Source organism: Micromesistius poutassou (assembly GCF_964030765.1).
Source record: "Micromesistius poutassou genome assembly, chromosome: 11".
Taxonomy (NCBI): domain Eukaryota; kingdom Metazoa; phylum Chordata; class Actinopteri; order Gadiformes; family Gadidae; genus Micromesistius; species Micromesistius poutassou.
Genome location: NC_140281.1, coordinates 3,305,913 through 3,323,925, shown reverse-complemented (window position 1 = coordinate 3,323,925; position 18,013 = coordinate 3,305,913). Strand labels below are relative to the sequence as shown.

The following is an 18,013-nucleotide window of genomic DNA, read 5'->3' as shown; positions in this document are numbered from 1 at the left end:
GTTTTTCTAAATCCTACGTCACCAACTAACTGATCCCGCGAGAGTCCACAAGGTGGAGTACGCATTTGCACCCGACACACAACAAACACACAGCAATGCACAATAAAACACAGTAAAACACAAATCAGTACACAGTAGTACACGGTTCTTGGCGTGTTTTATTCGTTTCTCAAATACAGGAAAGTTAATGTACAGAAGAAAATGATTTTGTCAAGAACTGTACAATATTTACACAAAGACTTTCTTTTTTTAATAGTTTCTTGGAAAATTAGATTGTTTCCAAAATAAGTCATAGTATGCACAAACATTTAGATGATAGAAATGAAATGACTATTTGCTCTTTAAATATCACTCTGAGGGTGTAGGTGGACTTATTGATTGCTGATCAGACAGGCGTTGCTCTTATATACAGAGGGGAAGACGGATCTCGGATATGTAATGGTTAGATAAGTTTCCCAGTACGGAACAAAAAATGTTATTTTAAATGTTAGCCTGCCACAGTTTCTATTAAAAACGTTCTCTTATAAATAATTAAAACATGTTTCCATATTGTTACAAAGCTGGCTAGCTAGCATTGACAAGGAGCAGGTTATCCAGCTATGTGTATATGCTAGATACTAGCTAGCTAGCATGTACACATTGCTAGCTAGCTAGTGTGGACACATAGCAGGCTAGCTAGCTAGCATTGACACTTCGCAAGGTAGCCATCTATGTGTGTATGCTAGTTACCATCTAGCTAGCATACACATAGCTAGCTAGCCAGTGTAGACACAGAGCTTGGTAGCTAGCTAGTGTAAACACGTAGCGGGCTAGCTAGCACAGTTACAGCATGGGGTTTAGTTATCAACTCTTTTTTTTACCTAAACACACAGTCTCCATAGAAACGCCGTTCGTTCACTCTCTGCACACGCTCTCACTCCTCCACTCACGGTCAAAGATTCTCCAAAAAAATAATTTACGTAAAAACTAAAAACGTTATTCGCTTCCCTTTCGGCTGTAGCCAATGGCGAGTCCCTGTGGGGGTCATTTCCTGTCTTAGGGTACTACCGCTTCCTGTGCCTCAAGAAACCACACCCACTGACGATGTCAACACGACGTCATCCATGGCGTGGGGCGTGTCCTGGGGGGGGCGTGCCCTGGGGGCGGGGTCAGGCCTTGGAGCTGAGAGCCAACAGGCTACTGAAGGCGCTGTACAGGGTGTCCAACCAGCTCTGATTGGCCATGCACTGCTGCACCACCTCCTCCTGACCGGGGTCATCGGCTGCCTGCTCCACACTGTGGCTCTACACACACACACACACACACACACACACACACACACACACACACACACACACACACACACACACACACACACACACACACACACACACACACACACACACACACACACACACACACACACACACACACATTGAGATGGAGGACCACTTTGGAAATAAGTGTTTTAAGTAATGCGTTTAAGTACTATCCTCTGGGATTATTGTATATTTGATACTCCTTGGAGTTGTTATTATGTATACACACATTATAAATCACCTAACATACATAATATCCACACATTACCATTTACATTACATACACTTTATAAACACATAACATACATCATTTACACACTATGTATACACAATATAGTCACATCTGCCCTTTGTGTGTGTGTGTTTTTGTGTACCTCTCTCCTACACAGCAGGAAGGTGTGGTACTTGTAGTGGTGCAGCGAGTGGTAGAGGCTGTAGAGACGGTACAGCTCAGATGACAGCTTCACCTCCTGGAACACACACACACAGGGTAAAATACATGCTCAGCATCTCATCACACACACACACACACACACACACACACACACACACACACACACACACACACACACACACACACACACACACACACACACACACACACACACACACACACACACACACACACAGTGTGTACCTGGGGTTTGGGCTGGCTCTTCTTGACTTTGTTCAGGGTCTTACGGTTGTAGGCGTCGCCCCCCAGACGGACCCGGACTAGGCCCGAGTCCAGCGGGTCCACCTGGATCTGGGGGTAGGCCTGTAAGACCTCCTGGGGGGGGGGGGGGAATAAATATATCAGCCGTGCACCAGAGTAAACCGGATTAGAACGTTCTACACCAGACTAGACCGGTTTAGATAAGTCTATACTAGACTAGACCTGTCTTCACCAGCCCTTCCTATTTAGAAGCAAGTTATCAGACAGACAGGTCTGTGAGTCAGAGAGTCATATGGTTAGACAGACAAACAGGTAGTCCGACAAACAGACGGGTAGAGAGAAAGACAGACAGGAAGTCAGGCAGACTGTCAGACAGAAGGGTCGAGAGACAGACAAAGTCCTCGGACAGAGAGGGAGGGAGGGAAACAAGGTGGTCAGACTAGAAAGTCAGGCGGACAGGTAGTCAAAAAGAGAGTCAGACAGACAGATACCTGGTGCTGGGTGCTCATGCTAATGCGTCTCAGCAATCTGCGTTTCTGTTCGTTGAGCATGCTGTCAATCTTCCTCATGGGGGGCAGGTACAGCTCGTCTATCCACCAATCGAAACACAGAACACGGGCGTTAAGGACAGCCAGGGAAGAAGATCGCCGCGTTACCACGGAAACCCGGAGTTGGATGGTATCCAGGCAGCGTTTCCGTGGTAACCACGACGAGGAGAGTGAGAGGCGTTTGTTTTAGAGTCAGCTGCCCATCTTCAGGCTGCTCACGCACACGCACACACACACACGCATACACAAACACCTGGCTGTGTGTGTGTGTGTGTGTGTCAGTACCGTGTGTGTCCTCCAGGGCCTGAATCATGTCTGGGTCCAAGGCCGTGCTGACCAGCATCTCCACATAGCTACGGAACATCTCCCTCAGAACCCGGTTCTCCTCCTGCAACTCCTTCTCTGCTGCTGAGAGAGAGATAGATAGAGAGAGAGTGAGAAAGAGAGAGAGTGAGAGAGAGACACAGAGAGAGAGAGAGAGAGACAGTGAGTTACCTCTCAAGGGTAGAGACACGGAGGCCTGGATGAGTTAGTGCCTTGCTTAAGTCAGGGAAAACGACCCCAGACTAACTCACTCTACCTGTCCTAGAAAGGAGGTGTGATGGAGATGTTTACTGCTCCCTAGAGGAGGATCTGTCGTAATGTGGTGTAAAGAAGGAGGTGTGTCTTACGTTCGTCTTCGCTGGCCTCGGAGGAGGAGTCTGACGAGGAGGGAGCCTCCTTCTGCCACTCCTTCCTCTTCTTGGGAGGAGGCTCCACCTCCGTCTTGCTCCTGATCTGTTTGGATCGGACGGGGCGCTCCACTGCTCTCTCCTTCCCCTTTTCTACTCCTCTCTCCTTCCCCTTCTCTGCTCCTCTCTCCTTCCCCCTGTTTGCTCCTCGCTTCTCCGCCTTCCGCTGCGGGGGCTGGACTCTCCTCTCCTTCTCCACTTTCTCCCTCACTCCCTTCTCCCTCTCCTCCTTCTCCTCCTTCGCCAACGCCTCCCTCTTCTCTCGGCTCCTGGTCTTCTCCCTCTGGGAGGGAGGAACAGCTTTCTCCTCCTTATCTGCAGGAGGTAGGGAAGGAGGCTGGGACGACACCCTGAGGGGGGGCTGGCGCCTGGGGGGAGCAACAAGGAGGAGCGCGTTAGTGAAGGAGAATGGCTACGACCTCTACCAGGAGTTCCTGGTAAAACCGAGGGAGCCTATGTATTCGCTATGTGACCGAACAGATTCAGTTCATTAGTTAGTAGGAAAAAACAGAGTTTGAATGAGTTTTGATGTTGAGGTGTGTTGAGGTTAGTATAAGGTGAGTTGAAGTTAGTTTGAGATGGGTTTAGGGTAGTTTGAGGTGAGTTGAGGGTAGTTTGGGGTGAGTTGAGGGTAGCTTGAGGTGCCCTGAGGGTAGTTTGAGGTGAGTTTGGGCTAGTTTGAGATGGGTTTAGGTAAGTTTAAGGTAGTTTGAGGTGAGTTTGGGCTAGTTTGAGATGGGTTTAGGTAAGTTTGAGGTAGTTTGAGGTGAGTTGAGGGTAGTTTGAGGTGAGTTGAGGGTAGTTTGAGATGGGTTTGGGTATGGTTTGAGCGACATTTGAGGAGGTCTGACCTGAGCCCGGGGGCGTTGCGGCGCCAGGGTCTCCGGGAGCACACCCGGACGTAGTCCTTCTTGCTGACGTTCTCCAGGAACTTGACGTACAGACGCTGGTAGCGGCGCTTGGCGTCGCCGAAGTACCCCAGGTACTGAGGAGAACCAGGAGAAACTTTATTAACACGCCCGGCCCTGACGCTCCGTCTGTCATCATCATCATCATCATCATCATCATCATCCTCCGCCATGACAACCATGGCAACGTGAAGAGGTGCAGAGGAAACAGGAAGTGAGGTGTAAACAGGAAGTGAGCTCACATTGCTGGTAGCACAGAACTGTCTCTGGCCGTCTTTGATCTCTGGACTGAACTTCTGCAGCAGAGCCTTCTGGACGCGCCAGATGGGCGGAGGTTCACGACCCGTCTGTAACGCCAGCTGGACAAACACACACATATTTATATATATATAGACACACCTTATACTGTATGCATTGATTGTATAATATGTATATATACACAAGTACAAACACACACTAACCTTGAGAGATTGGATGTCTTCGACACGCACAACAAACTCGTCCCTCTCTCTGAAGATTCCCTCGCCCCCACTCTCGCTCTCCTCCTCCTCACTCTCCCCGGCGATGGCCGCACCCCCCTGCTTCTGGGCCAGGTGCAGCGAGGACGTCTTAGGGGGCGGAGCCTCCTCCGGAGAGGAGGGGGCAGGGGAGGCCGGGGGGGACTCCTTCTGGTCCAGGGTGGGAGGAGGTGGGGAGGAGGAGGGAGGAGGGGGGCTGGAGGAGAGAGTGGGCGGAGGAGCAGGGGAGGAGGAGGGCACTGAGGCGGCGGGGGAGGGGCTAACATTCTCCTCCTCCGGTTGGGGAGGAGCGGGGGAGGGTAGGGAGAGGGGCGGGAGGGGGGAATGGCAGGGGGAGGAGGAGGAGGCAGGGGAGGGGGGGTCCGGGAGAGCCTGGGAAGTCGCCGCGGCAACAGTATCTTCAGGAGCTGGTGCTGGAATAAGGATTGAGATCCAGACATTAGGGAATACGGTTTCACATGCCTGTCGGGGGAAACCCATGGTCTGCAATGTGTCAATGGAAAAAAAAACGTGTTAAAGTTGGACCATTGGCGTCATCGGTCCGATCTGGAGAACCAGGAGCGCGGAGCGATGACATCATCGGTCATACAAGACAAGGAACCAGCCGGAGCCTTCCTCCTTACCTTCAGGCTGCAGCTCCTCCAGACTCTCCTCCTCGTCCTCTTCGCTGTCCCTTCCCTTCTCCACCTCATGCTGGTTGGTATCAATGGCAGCCATCTTCCTGTCCTCCTCCTCCATCTCCTCTTCCTCCTCCTCTTCCTCCTCCTCCCTCTGCTCCTCCTCCTCCTCCTCCGGCTCCTCCCGCTCCTCCTGCCTCTCCAGCAGGGCCGGCTGGTCGTCGTTGGGTGAGGAGGAGGTGTGGGGGGGAGACGGATGGGGGCGCTGCGGGGAGAGGATGGGCGGCTGCAGGGTGGGCGTGAGCGGCGGCGGCGGGGGCGTGGGCGTGGCTGGCGGCGGCAGGGGCGGAGCCTGTAGCTGGGGCGTGTCGTAGAGGGCGGAGATGGCGGAGGAGATGCTCTTCTGGAGGTCCTGGTTCCTCCCCACCGAGTCCTCCTCCTCCTCGTCGGAGGAGAAGGAGGGCAGGGTCTCCAGGTTCCGCTTGAGCTCGTCCTCCAGACGCTTGGGGGAGGAGCAGCCCCCCAGGGAGAGGCCACCGCCTCCCCCCTCCGACCCCTCGCCGAACGATGGGGTCGGGGCCGTGGGCACGGGAGACAAGGGGCGGAGCTTGCAAGGGGAGGGGGAGGAGTCACAGGTGACTGGGTCCATCTCCATGCCGACGGGACGCTTGCCCGTCTTCAGGAAGTCCAGGAAGGAGGCCATGAAGCCGGCCTTGGACTCCTCCTTCTCCTGCTCCTGGAGCGAGGAGCAAGAGAAGATGTGGGAGAGGAGAGGAGAGGAGAGGAGAGGAGGGGAGAGGAGGAGGGGAATGAAGCGGTGAGAGGAGGAGGTGAGAGAGAAGGAGAGGAGTGGGTAAGAGGAGGAAGAGAAGGGAGAAGAGGGATGGAGAGGAGAGAAGGAGATGAGGAGGAGGAGAAGAGAAGGGATGTGAGGGATGGAGAGCAGGAGAGTGGAAATGGGTTGAAGAGAGGAGAGAAGAAGAGAGGAAGAGAGAGAGGAAGGAGGAGAGGAGAGGAGAGAAGGAGGACAGCCAATTAAAACCAGCCAGTAACAAAGTGAATCAAGTCGACTTCGTCTTGATGAGCACTACAAAACACAGAGGGTGGAGTCCTTACCCTGTCCTCCATCCCTCCGTCCTCCCCTCCGTCGCCCCCGAGCGGGCCCCTGCTCCTCTTGTCCTGGCTCCTGGAGCTTTCTGCGCTGCAGGGGGCCCCTGGGCTGAGTCCCAGGGAGGGGGCAGAGCCCACCGAGCCGTCCGACAGTGCCGGGTCCGTCCCAGAGAGAGAGTCTGTCCTCAGCAGGGAGTCTGCTGACGCCATGGTGCCGATTGGCAGCTTGATCTGAGGAACGCATGATCATGACACTCATTATCATTATACATGATCGTTATACATGATCAATATACTGTACATTGTGATACATTACAAGCCTGATCTGAGGCAGAGGAACACATTATCATGACATACTTTATCATTATACTTTTTTATGTATATACATTATCGTAGATTACTTAGCTTGATCAGAACCTAATTATAAACAGGTAAAAGTTTATTACTATTATCATATCAGTATCACTATGTATTATCCCATATTCAATAAATCCCATATTCCAATTCAATAAATCAATTTAAATTGCTGTACATACTCATTAAACATTATCATGCATAATCAATCACTATCAATTAACTTACATTATCACCTCCCATTATCTGACATTATACTTATAACTACACAATGGCACACATTAGCCATCCTGATCAGAACCACATTATCATCATACAATACGTGTGGACAGTATCACACATTATCTATTATAACACATCACCAGGTGCACCTCCTCATGGAGGGACCTGAGCCGGGGCGGGGGGGGACTGACCTTCAGGGGGGGGATGGGCTCGTGGTGGATATGCTGGTGGAGGAGGCTGGGGTCCTGCTCCTTCATCTCCATCATCATGTCCTCCCTCTTCGCCCCGCGGCCCCGCCCGCCTCGCCCCCGGCCCCGCCCGCGCCCGCCCTCCACAATGTACCCGCCGCCGGTCGCCGCGGGGCCCAGATCCCCCATCATGCCGCGGGGCGTGTAGGGTTCCGGGAGGGGTCGGATGCGGGGCCGGCCCCTGGGTCTCGGGGGCCCCTCTCTCTTGGGCTTGGTGGGCTTGCGGCCCCTCTTCTTGGGGCCCTCCTGGGGCATCAGGGAGTGGTAGAAGTCCAGGTCACCCATCATGGGGCTGAGGGAGCCACCGCCTCCTGCTGCTGCTGCTGCTGCTGCTGCTGCTGCTGCTGCTCCCTTGCGGCAGCTGGACACCAGGTCGGGCAGGAGGTCCGGCCGGCGGCGGCTGTTGAGGCGGATGTCGGCCGGCTGGTCCACTTTGTCCTCGTCATCCTCGAACTCGTACTCCTGGGCGTAGCTCTTCTTGGGCAGGGAGCTGGGGTCCCTGCGCTCCTTCAGCAGGTGGAAAGAGCTGGACTTGAGGAGCTTCTTGGGGCGCGAGGAGCAGAAGATCGGGGACTGAAGTCCCACCGAGCCCCCGCCGGCCGGGCCGCCCACTCCGACTCCCCCGTGTCCCGGGGGGTGTTTCCCTCCGGCGGCATTGTTGTTGTTGGGTCTGGAGCAGTTGGGCCCCAGCCCCATGGGGGGGCCCTGGGACTGGATCAGGCCCAGCTGCTCCGTGTTGACGGTGGAGGGCAGCTCGTGGCCCTTCAGGGAATCCAGGTCCAGATTCATGGTGCCCGGACCGGAGTCCTCCAGGCCATGGCAGTACTGGCCATAGCCCTGCTCCGCCCTGTGGTGGCCCATCATGTCGTAGCCGGAGCCTCCTCCAGACCCGCCGCCACCTCCTCCCTGGCCTCCCTTCAGGGAGTCCATGCCCTCCTGGCCCGTCTGGCCGCTGTTCATCTCCTGGCTTCCGGGCCCTGCTCCTCCTCCTCCGCCTCCACAGCTGGGCTTGTACTCATCCGGGCAGAACATGTCCTCCATGCCGGGGAAGAAGGAGCGGTCTTCGTCCTGGAGCAGGGAGTCGGGGAAGCAGATGGAGGTGAGCGGGACGAAGCGGTTGCTCTGCTGGTTCTGAGCACCCTTGTCCACCGGGCTGACCTGGTCGAACTGGTGCTGCTCCTGGCCGGCCTGGGACTGGGGAAGGTTCTGTTGGGACTCGCGCTGGGACTGCTGGTGCCCGGACAGCGGGGGCGGGGGCAGGTGGTGGGGGTGCTGCTGCTGGCCGTGCTGCGGGTGGTGGGGGTGGTGCATGTGGGAGGAGGCCAGGCCCAGGTCCGCCTCCGACAGGAAGGGGTGGAGGTCGGAGTTGGAAGGGTGCTGGGAGTGGTGATGGCTGGGGTGGGACCTCTGCTGCTGCTCCTGCTGCTGCTGCTGCTGGTGGCACTCTCCACCTCCTCCTCCACCACCTCCTCCCGCTCCTCCTCTTCCTCCTCCTCTAGCCCCGCTTCCTCGCCGCTCCTCTTCCACCTCAGTGGTCCGGGCCAGAGATCGCTCCAGCATGTCCAGAGAGGAGACCCCCCCCTGGTGCTTGGACTGGCTCTGGTCCTGTTGGCTGTAATGGGCGGCGGCCGCGGCCTCCAGAGCCTGGGACTGGAGTTGGATCTGCAGCTGGCTGCCCTGAGGCTGCGTCGGGTGCTTCCCAGAGCCCTGCTGCTGCTGTCCGAGGGAATGCTGGGAGAGGGGGTCCATCTTGTGGTGAGACTGGTGCTGTGGGTGTTGACGGTGAGCCTCCATCTTGTGGTGCTGTGGGTGTGGCGTCGTGTGGTGGGGTTGGTCCATCTTGTTGCGTGCGGCGGTGTGGGCCAGGACCGACTGCAGCAGGTGCGGCGGCTGGCGGTCCGTGGGGGAGTCCATCAGGGAGACCCCCCCCTCGCTGCTCTTCCGGGGATAGGGGGGGATGTCCGACTGCTCCTGCTGCTGCTGCTGCTGCTGCTGCTGGCTCTTCTTCTGCAGCTCCATCTGACTGTGGCTCTGCAGCCCCGCGTGGGAGCCAAGGGAATGCTGGGAGTACGGGTCTCCCCGCCCATAGTGGACCACCGAGCCCAGGTTGTCATGGTGATGGAGGTGTGAGGGGTGCGTTTGGTCGCCTTGGTTTCCTCTGCCCCCGCCGCCGCCCCCACCGCCACTTCCTCTGTTATTACCCGGGCGCTCGCCCCTCAGCTGTTGACTTTGCTGTTGCTGTTGTTGTTGTTGTTGTTGTTGCTGTTGCTGTTGTTGCTGCTGTTGCTGTTGTTGTTGTTTCTTCAGGGACATCTCCAGCTGCGTGTCCAGGCCAGAGATGGCGCTGCCCGAGCCGGCGCTGCCCCCGACCCCTCCCCCGCTGGAGTTGGCAGTGTGGGTGCGGATGACGCTCTGCAGGTGGTACCTCTCCTCGGAGGACTTGGCCAGGTCGTAGGAGAGGCCTTTGCCCCCGCCCCCGTCGCCGCCGCCGCCGGGCGTCCCACTCTGGGAGTTCTGCGGGGTGGGGCTTGCCTGGGCCTGCAGCAGGTGTTCGATCAGGAAGTCCTCGTCGTCCACCTCCTCCTGGGACCGCTGGGAGAGCAGGGAGGAGGAGGAGTCGGCCTTGGGTTTGGAGGAGGAGGAGGGGTGGTAGGTCTGGGAGGAGGGGACTCCCCGGGAGTCGGGGTACCCTCCCTGGGGGGAGGACAGGAAGCCCGGAGAGAGGACGGAGGACAGGTACTTGTTGGAGCCGGCGCCCCCCGGGGACTGGGTGGGGGAGTGCAGCCCGGGCCGGATGATGGCAGAGTTACCGGACGGGGACGGGCTGGAGTCCTGGATGTGATAAGACCCTCCTCCACTCCCAGCTCTCTCATTGGTCAGATTACCCCCGGCCCCGCCTCCGGAGCCGGACGCTGCACTGCCTGATGAGCCGCCTGACCTTAAAAGGGCGGGGGAGTGGCCTGGGGCTCCGTATCCTAGCGACGGGCTTCCAGCCCCACCCAGGGACGACGGGAGGGAACCGTAAGCCGAGTCGGTGGCGTAGACGTCGGCCGAGTACGCCTGGCTCCGCCCCCCCAGGCCCCCGTACCCCTTCCCCCCCGCCGCAGAGCTCAGGTCCTGGGCCTGAGGGGAGCTGAAGCCCCCGTAGGCCTGGGGCAGGTGGGCTGAGGGCGGGGCCTGGTTGGGGGAGTAGGACTGGGAGAGGTGGGAGGAAGGGGGCTGGTTGGGGGAGTAGGACTGGAGCTGCTGCTGAGGTGGGGTCTGCCCAGTAAGGGAGGAGTTGGGGGTCTTGACTGGGGGGGCGGGGGAGCCATAGCCTGAGAGGCAGGCCTTGGGGAGGGTCTGTGGGACAGAGGAGGTGGAGGTAGGGGGAGGCTGAGGGGGCGCAGGGGGGGGAGGAGCAGGCTGAGGGGGGGGTTGCTGGCGAGAAGGGGCCGAGCTAGAACCAGAACTGGAGGGATGGGGTCCTGAGGGAGCTGAAGAAGAGGAGGACGAAGAGGAGGTGGAGGAGGCCGAGGGGGGAGTGTGAGGAGTTCTGGAGGAGGAGGCGGAGCTGGCGGAGGAGTAGCCACTGCTGGAGCTGCTCTTGGCTCCTTTCCCCGCCGAGGAGGACGAGGTGGTGGAGGAGGAGGTGGAGTAGGGGGGCTGGATGATGGGTCGGTACTGGTCGGGTCGGGGGGTGGGCTTGTGCTCAGCGGACGGGCTCTGGTCCCCCAAGGGGCTGCAGGCAGAGAGGCCAGCATGGCGGTGGTGGGAGGGGAGGTGCTGGTAGCCCGCTCCCCCGCAGCTCAGGTAGTGCTGGAGGGAGTGGGGCTGGGGGGCGCCTCCCGGCCGCTGGTAGTGCTTGATCACGCTGTCCTGGCGGGGCACGGCGCGTTCCTGGGACCCCCCCACCGCCTGGGCCTGGGCGGAGGAGAAGACGGAGGCGTTGTACAGCTGGTGGGAGGACTGCTCCTGCAGCTGGGACGACAGCAGGTTGAACTGGTGCGACTGCAGGTGTCTGGAGGAGGAGGACGAGGAGCCGGGGGAGGAGCCGGCGCCGCTGGGGTCCTGGGCACCGCGGTAGGAGGCGCTCTGGGAGGAGAGGAGGCGGTCGAAGCCGAGGCCCGACTGGGAGGAGGCCTTGATGTGGAGCAGGGGGTCGTGGGGGGACAGCAAGCCGTTGGAGGTGGGGCTGAAGGTGGGCGTGTCCTGTAGGGACAGGGAGCCGGCGGGGAAGGAGCGGCTGGAGAAGGAGGCTGGATGCTGATAGGCTGAGAGTGCGGAGGAGGAGGGGAAGGAGGCGGAGCCTGGCAGTGCTCCAGAGATGAAGAGCTCTGCCGGGGCAGGGGTGTGCATGGCTGTGGACACGCAAACAGATGAAATATTATTTTACAATTAAGTTAGTAGGGAGACACAAAATAGTCGTATGTTACAAAAAATATAAATTTAGATACATTTTATTAATGAGCAGTTAGGGGTTGAACATCTTGCTCAAGGTTGCCTACAGGACTGAGGACATTGGAGACCGAACCCAGACTGTGTATAGTTAGCTTGAGTGAGCTTCATATTGCTAGCTATGGAGCACCATGGGTTAGCACAGCTGTGGCCTCAGTGGCTGGTTTAAATGTCAACAGAGGAAGGTACGTGCTGCCGGCTGAGTACCTGACTGCCAGGAGGGCGTGCGGAACTGGGAGAGCAAGGAGGAGGCAGCGGGTGGGGGCTGCTGCCCGCGAGACTCTAGCGCAGAGATCAGGTTCATGACCGAGGCGTCGGGCCCAGATGGGCTGGCGTGGTGGAGCCCGGTGTCAAACAGACCCGACAGACCTGGAGATACAGTTAGCACGCTAATATTACACCTGGGGACAATTAGTATGATAGCATTAAGCTAACATTAAGCTAAAATCAAGCTAAAATCATAGACAGACCTGGAGACACAGTTGTTATTACGCTACCACGTTACCATGCTAGCATCTGACCTGGAGACTTAGTATTCTGATATTATGATAATATTATGTAAACTTAAAAAGATAAGTACTTTATTAATCCCATACAGGAAATAAGTGTCACAGCAGAAAGAATAGGACGGTATTAGAAATTAAATAATAAATAAATACAATTCTAAATATCAATAAGTTATTAGAATAATTAAGATAATAATAAAATAATAATTTTACTTCGAAAATAAATATAGAAATGTATATCAATCATTACAGACCTTTGGATACAGTTACATGCTAATATTATGCCAACATATCCCACTTAGCCCACTGACGTTACGCTAACCAGACAGACAAGATGCAGGGGCTGTAGAGTATATTTGGTATTATTTCAAGCATAAACAAACAACGTGCTGATATCGGTTAACCCTATTTTAGCCCAAATCCAACCGTTCAGACTGTAACCGTTACGCTGGCACAAGGAAAGATGAGTGACAGTTCTCTCACCCAAACTCCTCCCAGCAGCTCCCCAGGCCCCGCCCTGGCCAGAGCTTCCTGGGTGGTGGTTGGTGGCATATCCTTGCAGGGGATGGGGCGTAGCATAGGCCTGTCGGTGGAGGAGCTCAGAGTCTGGATGGGATGACCGGGAGCTCCCATACATCAAACTGGAGAGACAGGAAGAGCATGAATTCATGAATTCAAGAACTAACAACCACCTCGTCTACATACAGGTAGAGGTGAACACGGGTTCTTCCTGATGAACCAGACCAACAGCACTGTTCTGCTGCTTGGGCGAGTCTAGCATAGCGGTCGTCGTAGGGATGCCGTGGGTCTCAACACTGGTGCTTGCATTTAGGGTTCTCCGTCTGTGTATCGGAGCGCAATCTGCTAAAAGTTGAAAGTTGCAGTCACTGATTCAGTATCTGAGGTTCTTAATAAAGGGAAGATGTGTCGTACAAATGAAAATCTATGAGAACCTCCTAAACTAGTCTGACATAGATGAACTGGAAACTACACGTCACCCTGACATGTTGTTTTACATTTTTGGAGAGGAGTTCAGGATTTGCCGTTCTTGTGGTTTTCCCACATACACACCAGAACCAATCCAGATGGGTTGCTAAGCAGAATCTGTTGTCAAACCATCAAATTAGAACCAATAAGAAACTCTTGACCTTGACCTTTAAAGCACACGTTTTAGAAAATTCCTTCAATAGTCTGTGGTATGGGCGTTTTACTCTTTGTCAGCCAAAATGTTCTGGGTTTAATCCCCAAGGTCCAGTCTACCTGCCATATCCCGTACCCCTTAATGACATGTATCTGAAATCAGTGTAAGTAACTTTGGATAAAAGCACCTGCTCAATTGCTAAATGGGCATAAACATAGAGCATTGACTCAATCATGCGTGACTATAATGAATAATCCAATTAGATAATTGTAACTACCTTAATATAGCATTATGATATTATATTAATGTAACCCTAATATTAAGTTATTAACAATATACTATTGTAGTATGACCGATTACGTTTTCCTCAATTAGAAATGTAATAAAATACATGTGTTGCTTATCTGTTGCTACTCCTATCCCTTTATCTTTGGTGAGAAAGGGGACAATTACAATTTAATTGTAGAACATATCAGACAGAACAGCTCTCCTCATGGGACAGAGTAGATAAAGAATAATGCAAGTCAGTAACGACAATGCCAGTAATTATGCGCAATTAATTAAGTCATTGTCAACCATCGTATATAGCACAGGTGTGTGCACCTGGTAAATACCTAGGGATGTCTAGAGATAATGTTGAACAAATTAGAAAAAGTACGTGTCATTTATAGATGGATATGCAGTAGACATGCTTGATGACCCGATTATAGTTGATGGACGAGAGAACCGGAGAGACCGGGGCTCTGCAGCCAGCAGCACCGAGTAGCCGCGACGCAAAGCGGGGGGAATTCTGGCGCTAGGCCGCGGCTCCAAGGCCGTGGGTTTAGTGGAAAACGGGTCATTTTAATCTTCACAGTCAATTCCAATCGGTGACAAAACACAGGAACACTAGTTGATTTCTATTTATTTTTTTTCGTGGGAATGTCTTGACTCTTTCGGTGTGTTGAGACGTGTTAGCAGGGGGAAGATAACTGGAGCTCACCGCTCCCTGCATAAAATACCAAAATACTCTGTGGATAAAAAATACCGAAATACTTTCCCCTCTGACAGAATATCATGTATAATGGGTTTAATTGTCCTCGTGTTTTACTTCGCTGTTCCGAGTGACAACTCAAGAATAATTTATCTATGGAATGACCCGCTAAGTGCGTTGTTTACCGGCCGGGGCCTGCAGCTATCGGAGTGAGCTAGGCTAACAGACAGACCCATCTTGTACCACAATGCTAGCTGTGAGCTAGGCTAAAGTACTGCTCTGTCTAGTACTACAATGCTAGCTGGCAGGCAGCTAGTCCAACAGACTGATCCGTCTAGTACTAAAATGCTAGCCCGGAAACAGTCTTTAACAGACGGACCCATCTAGTACCACAATGCTAGCTGGCAGCTAGGCTAACAGACTGATGTGTCTGCCACTTTGCATATTCCTGCTACTGTTGAATATCAGGTCGTGTTTTAGGAGAGTGGTGCAGCCCATTCCTAATTGGGGGGGGGGGGGGAGTTTTATTTCAGCCCTTAACCAGGGGGATATGTCGGAATGTAATTATGGAAATGATCTATAAATCATCACAAATAACCTGGAAGTCGGAAACCGAAGGAAATGCAAACGATTGCAAAAATGCACGACTCGAGATTCCATTTCTTCAATATATATATAAATATATATATTTTTTTTACGTTTTAAAAACTAGACCCCCACGATCGATAGAGTGTGCTGTAAGGTTCTGGTTGTCAGTGCTTTCTGATCATGCATCAGGGAAAGGGTTGCTGCCTGCACCCAGGCTCTGCACTAGAGGTTGTCTCTACCCACTTCTACTTCACTGAGGCCTGGGTCACACAATAATAACACTACCGTCTCCCTCAGAGGGTCCACACGCCTTTACTGCTTTATTAAACCATAACATGTCATCTACAATCAATCAATACATTTTTTACCTCACTCCACCCCGCCCACCCCCTCGACACGCACACTGCACTATCCGTGTAAATAATAAGACGACTAACACCTTGAATGCCCATCCATGTACTGTCAGGTGAACCAGTGTCGGGAGGGGGGGCTTTATAAACACTTTGTTCTGTAACGTACCTTGCTTTCGCCGACCTCTCGTAGCTCCATCCTGCCCCTGCAGCCAGGTCTCCAAACCCGGCGCCCGGGTAGTTCCGATCCATCTGTGTGATATAATGTGATGGTGCAATGTGGACGAAAGCGACGTGGAGTCGGAATCAGAAATCAGATTATGAGGCGAAAGATCCTATCTTCCCCGCTTTCGGTTCTCGGCTTATTTCCCCGGTTTGATAAGCCAGAGGTCCGGGGTGGAAAACAGCATCTTGAGAGAAGAAATGGAGGGAGGAGGAGAGAAAAGAGGGGGGTCTAGGGGTCTATACTCCAAAACACCACCGATATCACTCCTTTTTCCCCGTTCCTACACTTATCCATCCATCATTTACGCCAAAAAAAAAAGGGGGATTCGATCCGAAAAAACACACGCACACAGTCATTATGGAGATGATGGATGAATTGGCTGAGAAACATTTGATCCAATGCGTCCTTTTCTCCGTCTTCGTCTCCGACCTCTCTTCTCCTCTCGTCACCACTTCGATCGGATCCGCGATCGGAAATATTCGGATCGATTAACCTGGTTATTTGCAACTATTCCACATAATAGCGCAAGAGCCCAAATTCGTGATTTTTCCGCCCGCAGATCGTTCCCGCCCCCCGGGTTGTTGTGGGCTAGCAGACGCTAGCTGCTGGTAGCGTCGCATCAAAATAAAACTCCAGAGCTGCTAGTAGGCTAATGTATGCAAGCATAGAAGTCGTATTAGAAGTATTGCTGCGCGTTTGGTTTGGCTGTTAGTAGTAGCAGATCTGTGTAGAATAGCGCAGAGTTACAGACATACAACGACTAGGTGGAAGGATTGTAGGCCGCGTTTTAATATTTTTTAGTCATTTTCCGCTGGAGACGCCATGTTTGAAGGCGGCTCTCTCTCTGTCTCTCTCTACCTCCCTCTCGCTCTCACGCACGCACGCACGCACGCACACACACACACACACACACACACACACACACACACACACACACACACACACACACACACACACACACACACACACACACACACACACACACACACACACACACACACACACACACACACACATTCCGCTCTCTGTCTGTCTGCTCTGACCTCCGTTTGCCTTGCCTCGTGTTAGTTGGCTTCCGAGTTGTGTAGTAATTGACTATTACATGCAAACTGACACTACTTTATTTGAGGCTATTTTGCATATTGCAGTGAAAAGATTTGGCGATACATCCTACGTTGTTTCAGATTCAAATATATGAATCCCGACGACTGTTGGCACAATCGCTCTGCTGAAGAACATAAGGCCTATTAAAAAACATGATATAATAATAATAAAGGCTAGAACATTATAATACATTAAGCAATAATAATATTCAATATAGGCCTACCAATAACATCCTTTAATAAACATGTACGGCAAATATACTCAAATTTGCTCAAATGCTTGGATATTGTACATTCAACTGAAATATGAAATATTTACTATAGTTCTGATTACATTAACTGTTTTTTACATTAACTACCTTAAGGGTTGTACAGTCTGGAATTACAATATTGCCTGCTGTCAGTTACTGGTTTTAAAATAATATTTGAATAACCTTTAAGTAAAATGTTATTGGAAAACAGTCGACATCTGATTTGGTAAACAATAGAGAAACACTTATTATAACCCTTAAATTGATTTTATCCACAGTGGAGATACACCTATTATAAGACTTTAATTACAGTGACCAATATCCAGGCCTGTTCTGTGATCATGGTGATTTTTATCCATGATACAGTATATTCTTCAGTCCATTACTTATTTGTAACGCAGACTGATTAATCCAAAACGTAGGCCTATAGATTATAGGCTATAGGTATGTGTGCTTTATTGGATAAAGTCTCCTGTACTTACAGTACAGGAGACAGGAGATTTACAGGTAATCTGAGTGCCATCTAGTGGTCAAATTAACATCATCTACTGTTCAATTATTTTACTACCATTGACCAATACAAGATGATTAGTCCTATTTAAAATTATCATGGGATATGTGTTTAAATCTAGGATTGTACAAATGGCCGAGTTTCAGTTTGATCTTTTGAGCCATGTCTTGAACAAAAACACAATTTTAAGTTTCAAAGCTCTTCGGTAATTAGGAATCAAATCAATTCTATGTAAGGTTAAGCCGGCATTATACTACTGGTATTAACCAGCTACTGGTTAATTCCAGCTCTCCTTATCTATAAATAACAAAGGAAATCCTTTAATGACACATTCCTCATTAGTAAAAAGTGTTGTCACCTGGCTTAAGAAATGCTTTAGACAACAGTAAAGGCCGACAGCAGGGTTCCTCTGCTATAGTGGGGCCTTTGGGATGCAGATCCCATGTGCTCTGCATATTCATGCAGGGAAACAATGGGTCAGGCTCAACTCTCACACAGAGAGATGAAAAAGTAAATAAACAAAGGAGAAATAATAGGAACCACAACAATTATTATTATAATAGTAATACAGAAACATTTTGTATAGCGACTCTTTTCAAATGGTAGAATGTAAACATTGCAATTACATTTTTTCATAATAATAATAAAATCTATATATATTTTTGTTGTTGCTATTTCTCTCTCTCTCTCCCTCTCTCTCTCTATCTCTCTGAGTGTA

The 18,013-nt window shown here is 52.3% G+C and overlaps 1 protein-coding gene across 2 annotated transcripts; it reads right to left on the bottom strand.

Moving 5' to 3' along the window:
• Positions 1–128: 128 nt before the first annotated feature.
• prr12a (proline rich 12a) lies at positions 129–16,279 on the bottom strand. 2 transcript variants are annotated; one of them, XM_084475526.1, is made up of 15 exons: positions 15,374–16,279; positions 12,636–12,793; positions 11,854–12,015; positions 7,153–11,549; positions 6,392–6,616; positions 5,282–6,011; positions 4,602–5,071; positions 4,383–4,499; positions 4,084–4,217; positions 3,173–3,600; positions 2,787–2,909; positions 2,445–2,542; positions 1,936–2,067; positions 1,673–1,768; positions 129–1,283 (listed from the first exon to the last, which is right to left on the bottom strand). In XM_084475526.1, the coding sequence occupies exons 1-15, from the start codon at positions 15,454–15,456 to the stop codon at positions 1,149–1,151; spliced, it is 7,488 nt and encodes a 2,495-aa protein (XP_084331652.1). In that variant the 5' UTR covers positions 15,457–16,279; the 3' UTR covers positions 129–1,148. The 2 variants fall into 2 exon arrangements, with proteins under 2 accessions (XP_084331652.1, XP_084331653.1); XM_084475527.1 differs by having other exon boundaries at positions 2,787–2,906.
• Between the last annotated feature and the right edge of the window lie 1,734 nt (positions 16,280–18,013).

What these genes read in the sequence shown, in the direction of transcription:
- prr12a (XM_084475526.1), bottom strand. Translation starts at nt 15,456, where the DNA reads ATGGATCGGAACTACCCGGGCGCCGGGTTTGGAGACCTGGCTGCAGGG. An exon ending in AGCTGCTGGGAGGAGTTTGG is followed by an intron (nt 12,016 to 12,635) that starts GTGAGAGAACTG and finishes CTGTATCTCCAG; the next exon opens with GTCTGTCGGGTCTGTTTGAC. An exon ending in AGAGCCAGCCCAAACCCCAG is followed by an intron (nt 1,769 to 1,935) that starts GTACACACTGTG and finishes TGTGTGTTCCAG; the next exon opens with GAGGTGAAGCTGTCATCTGA.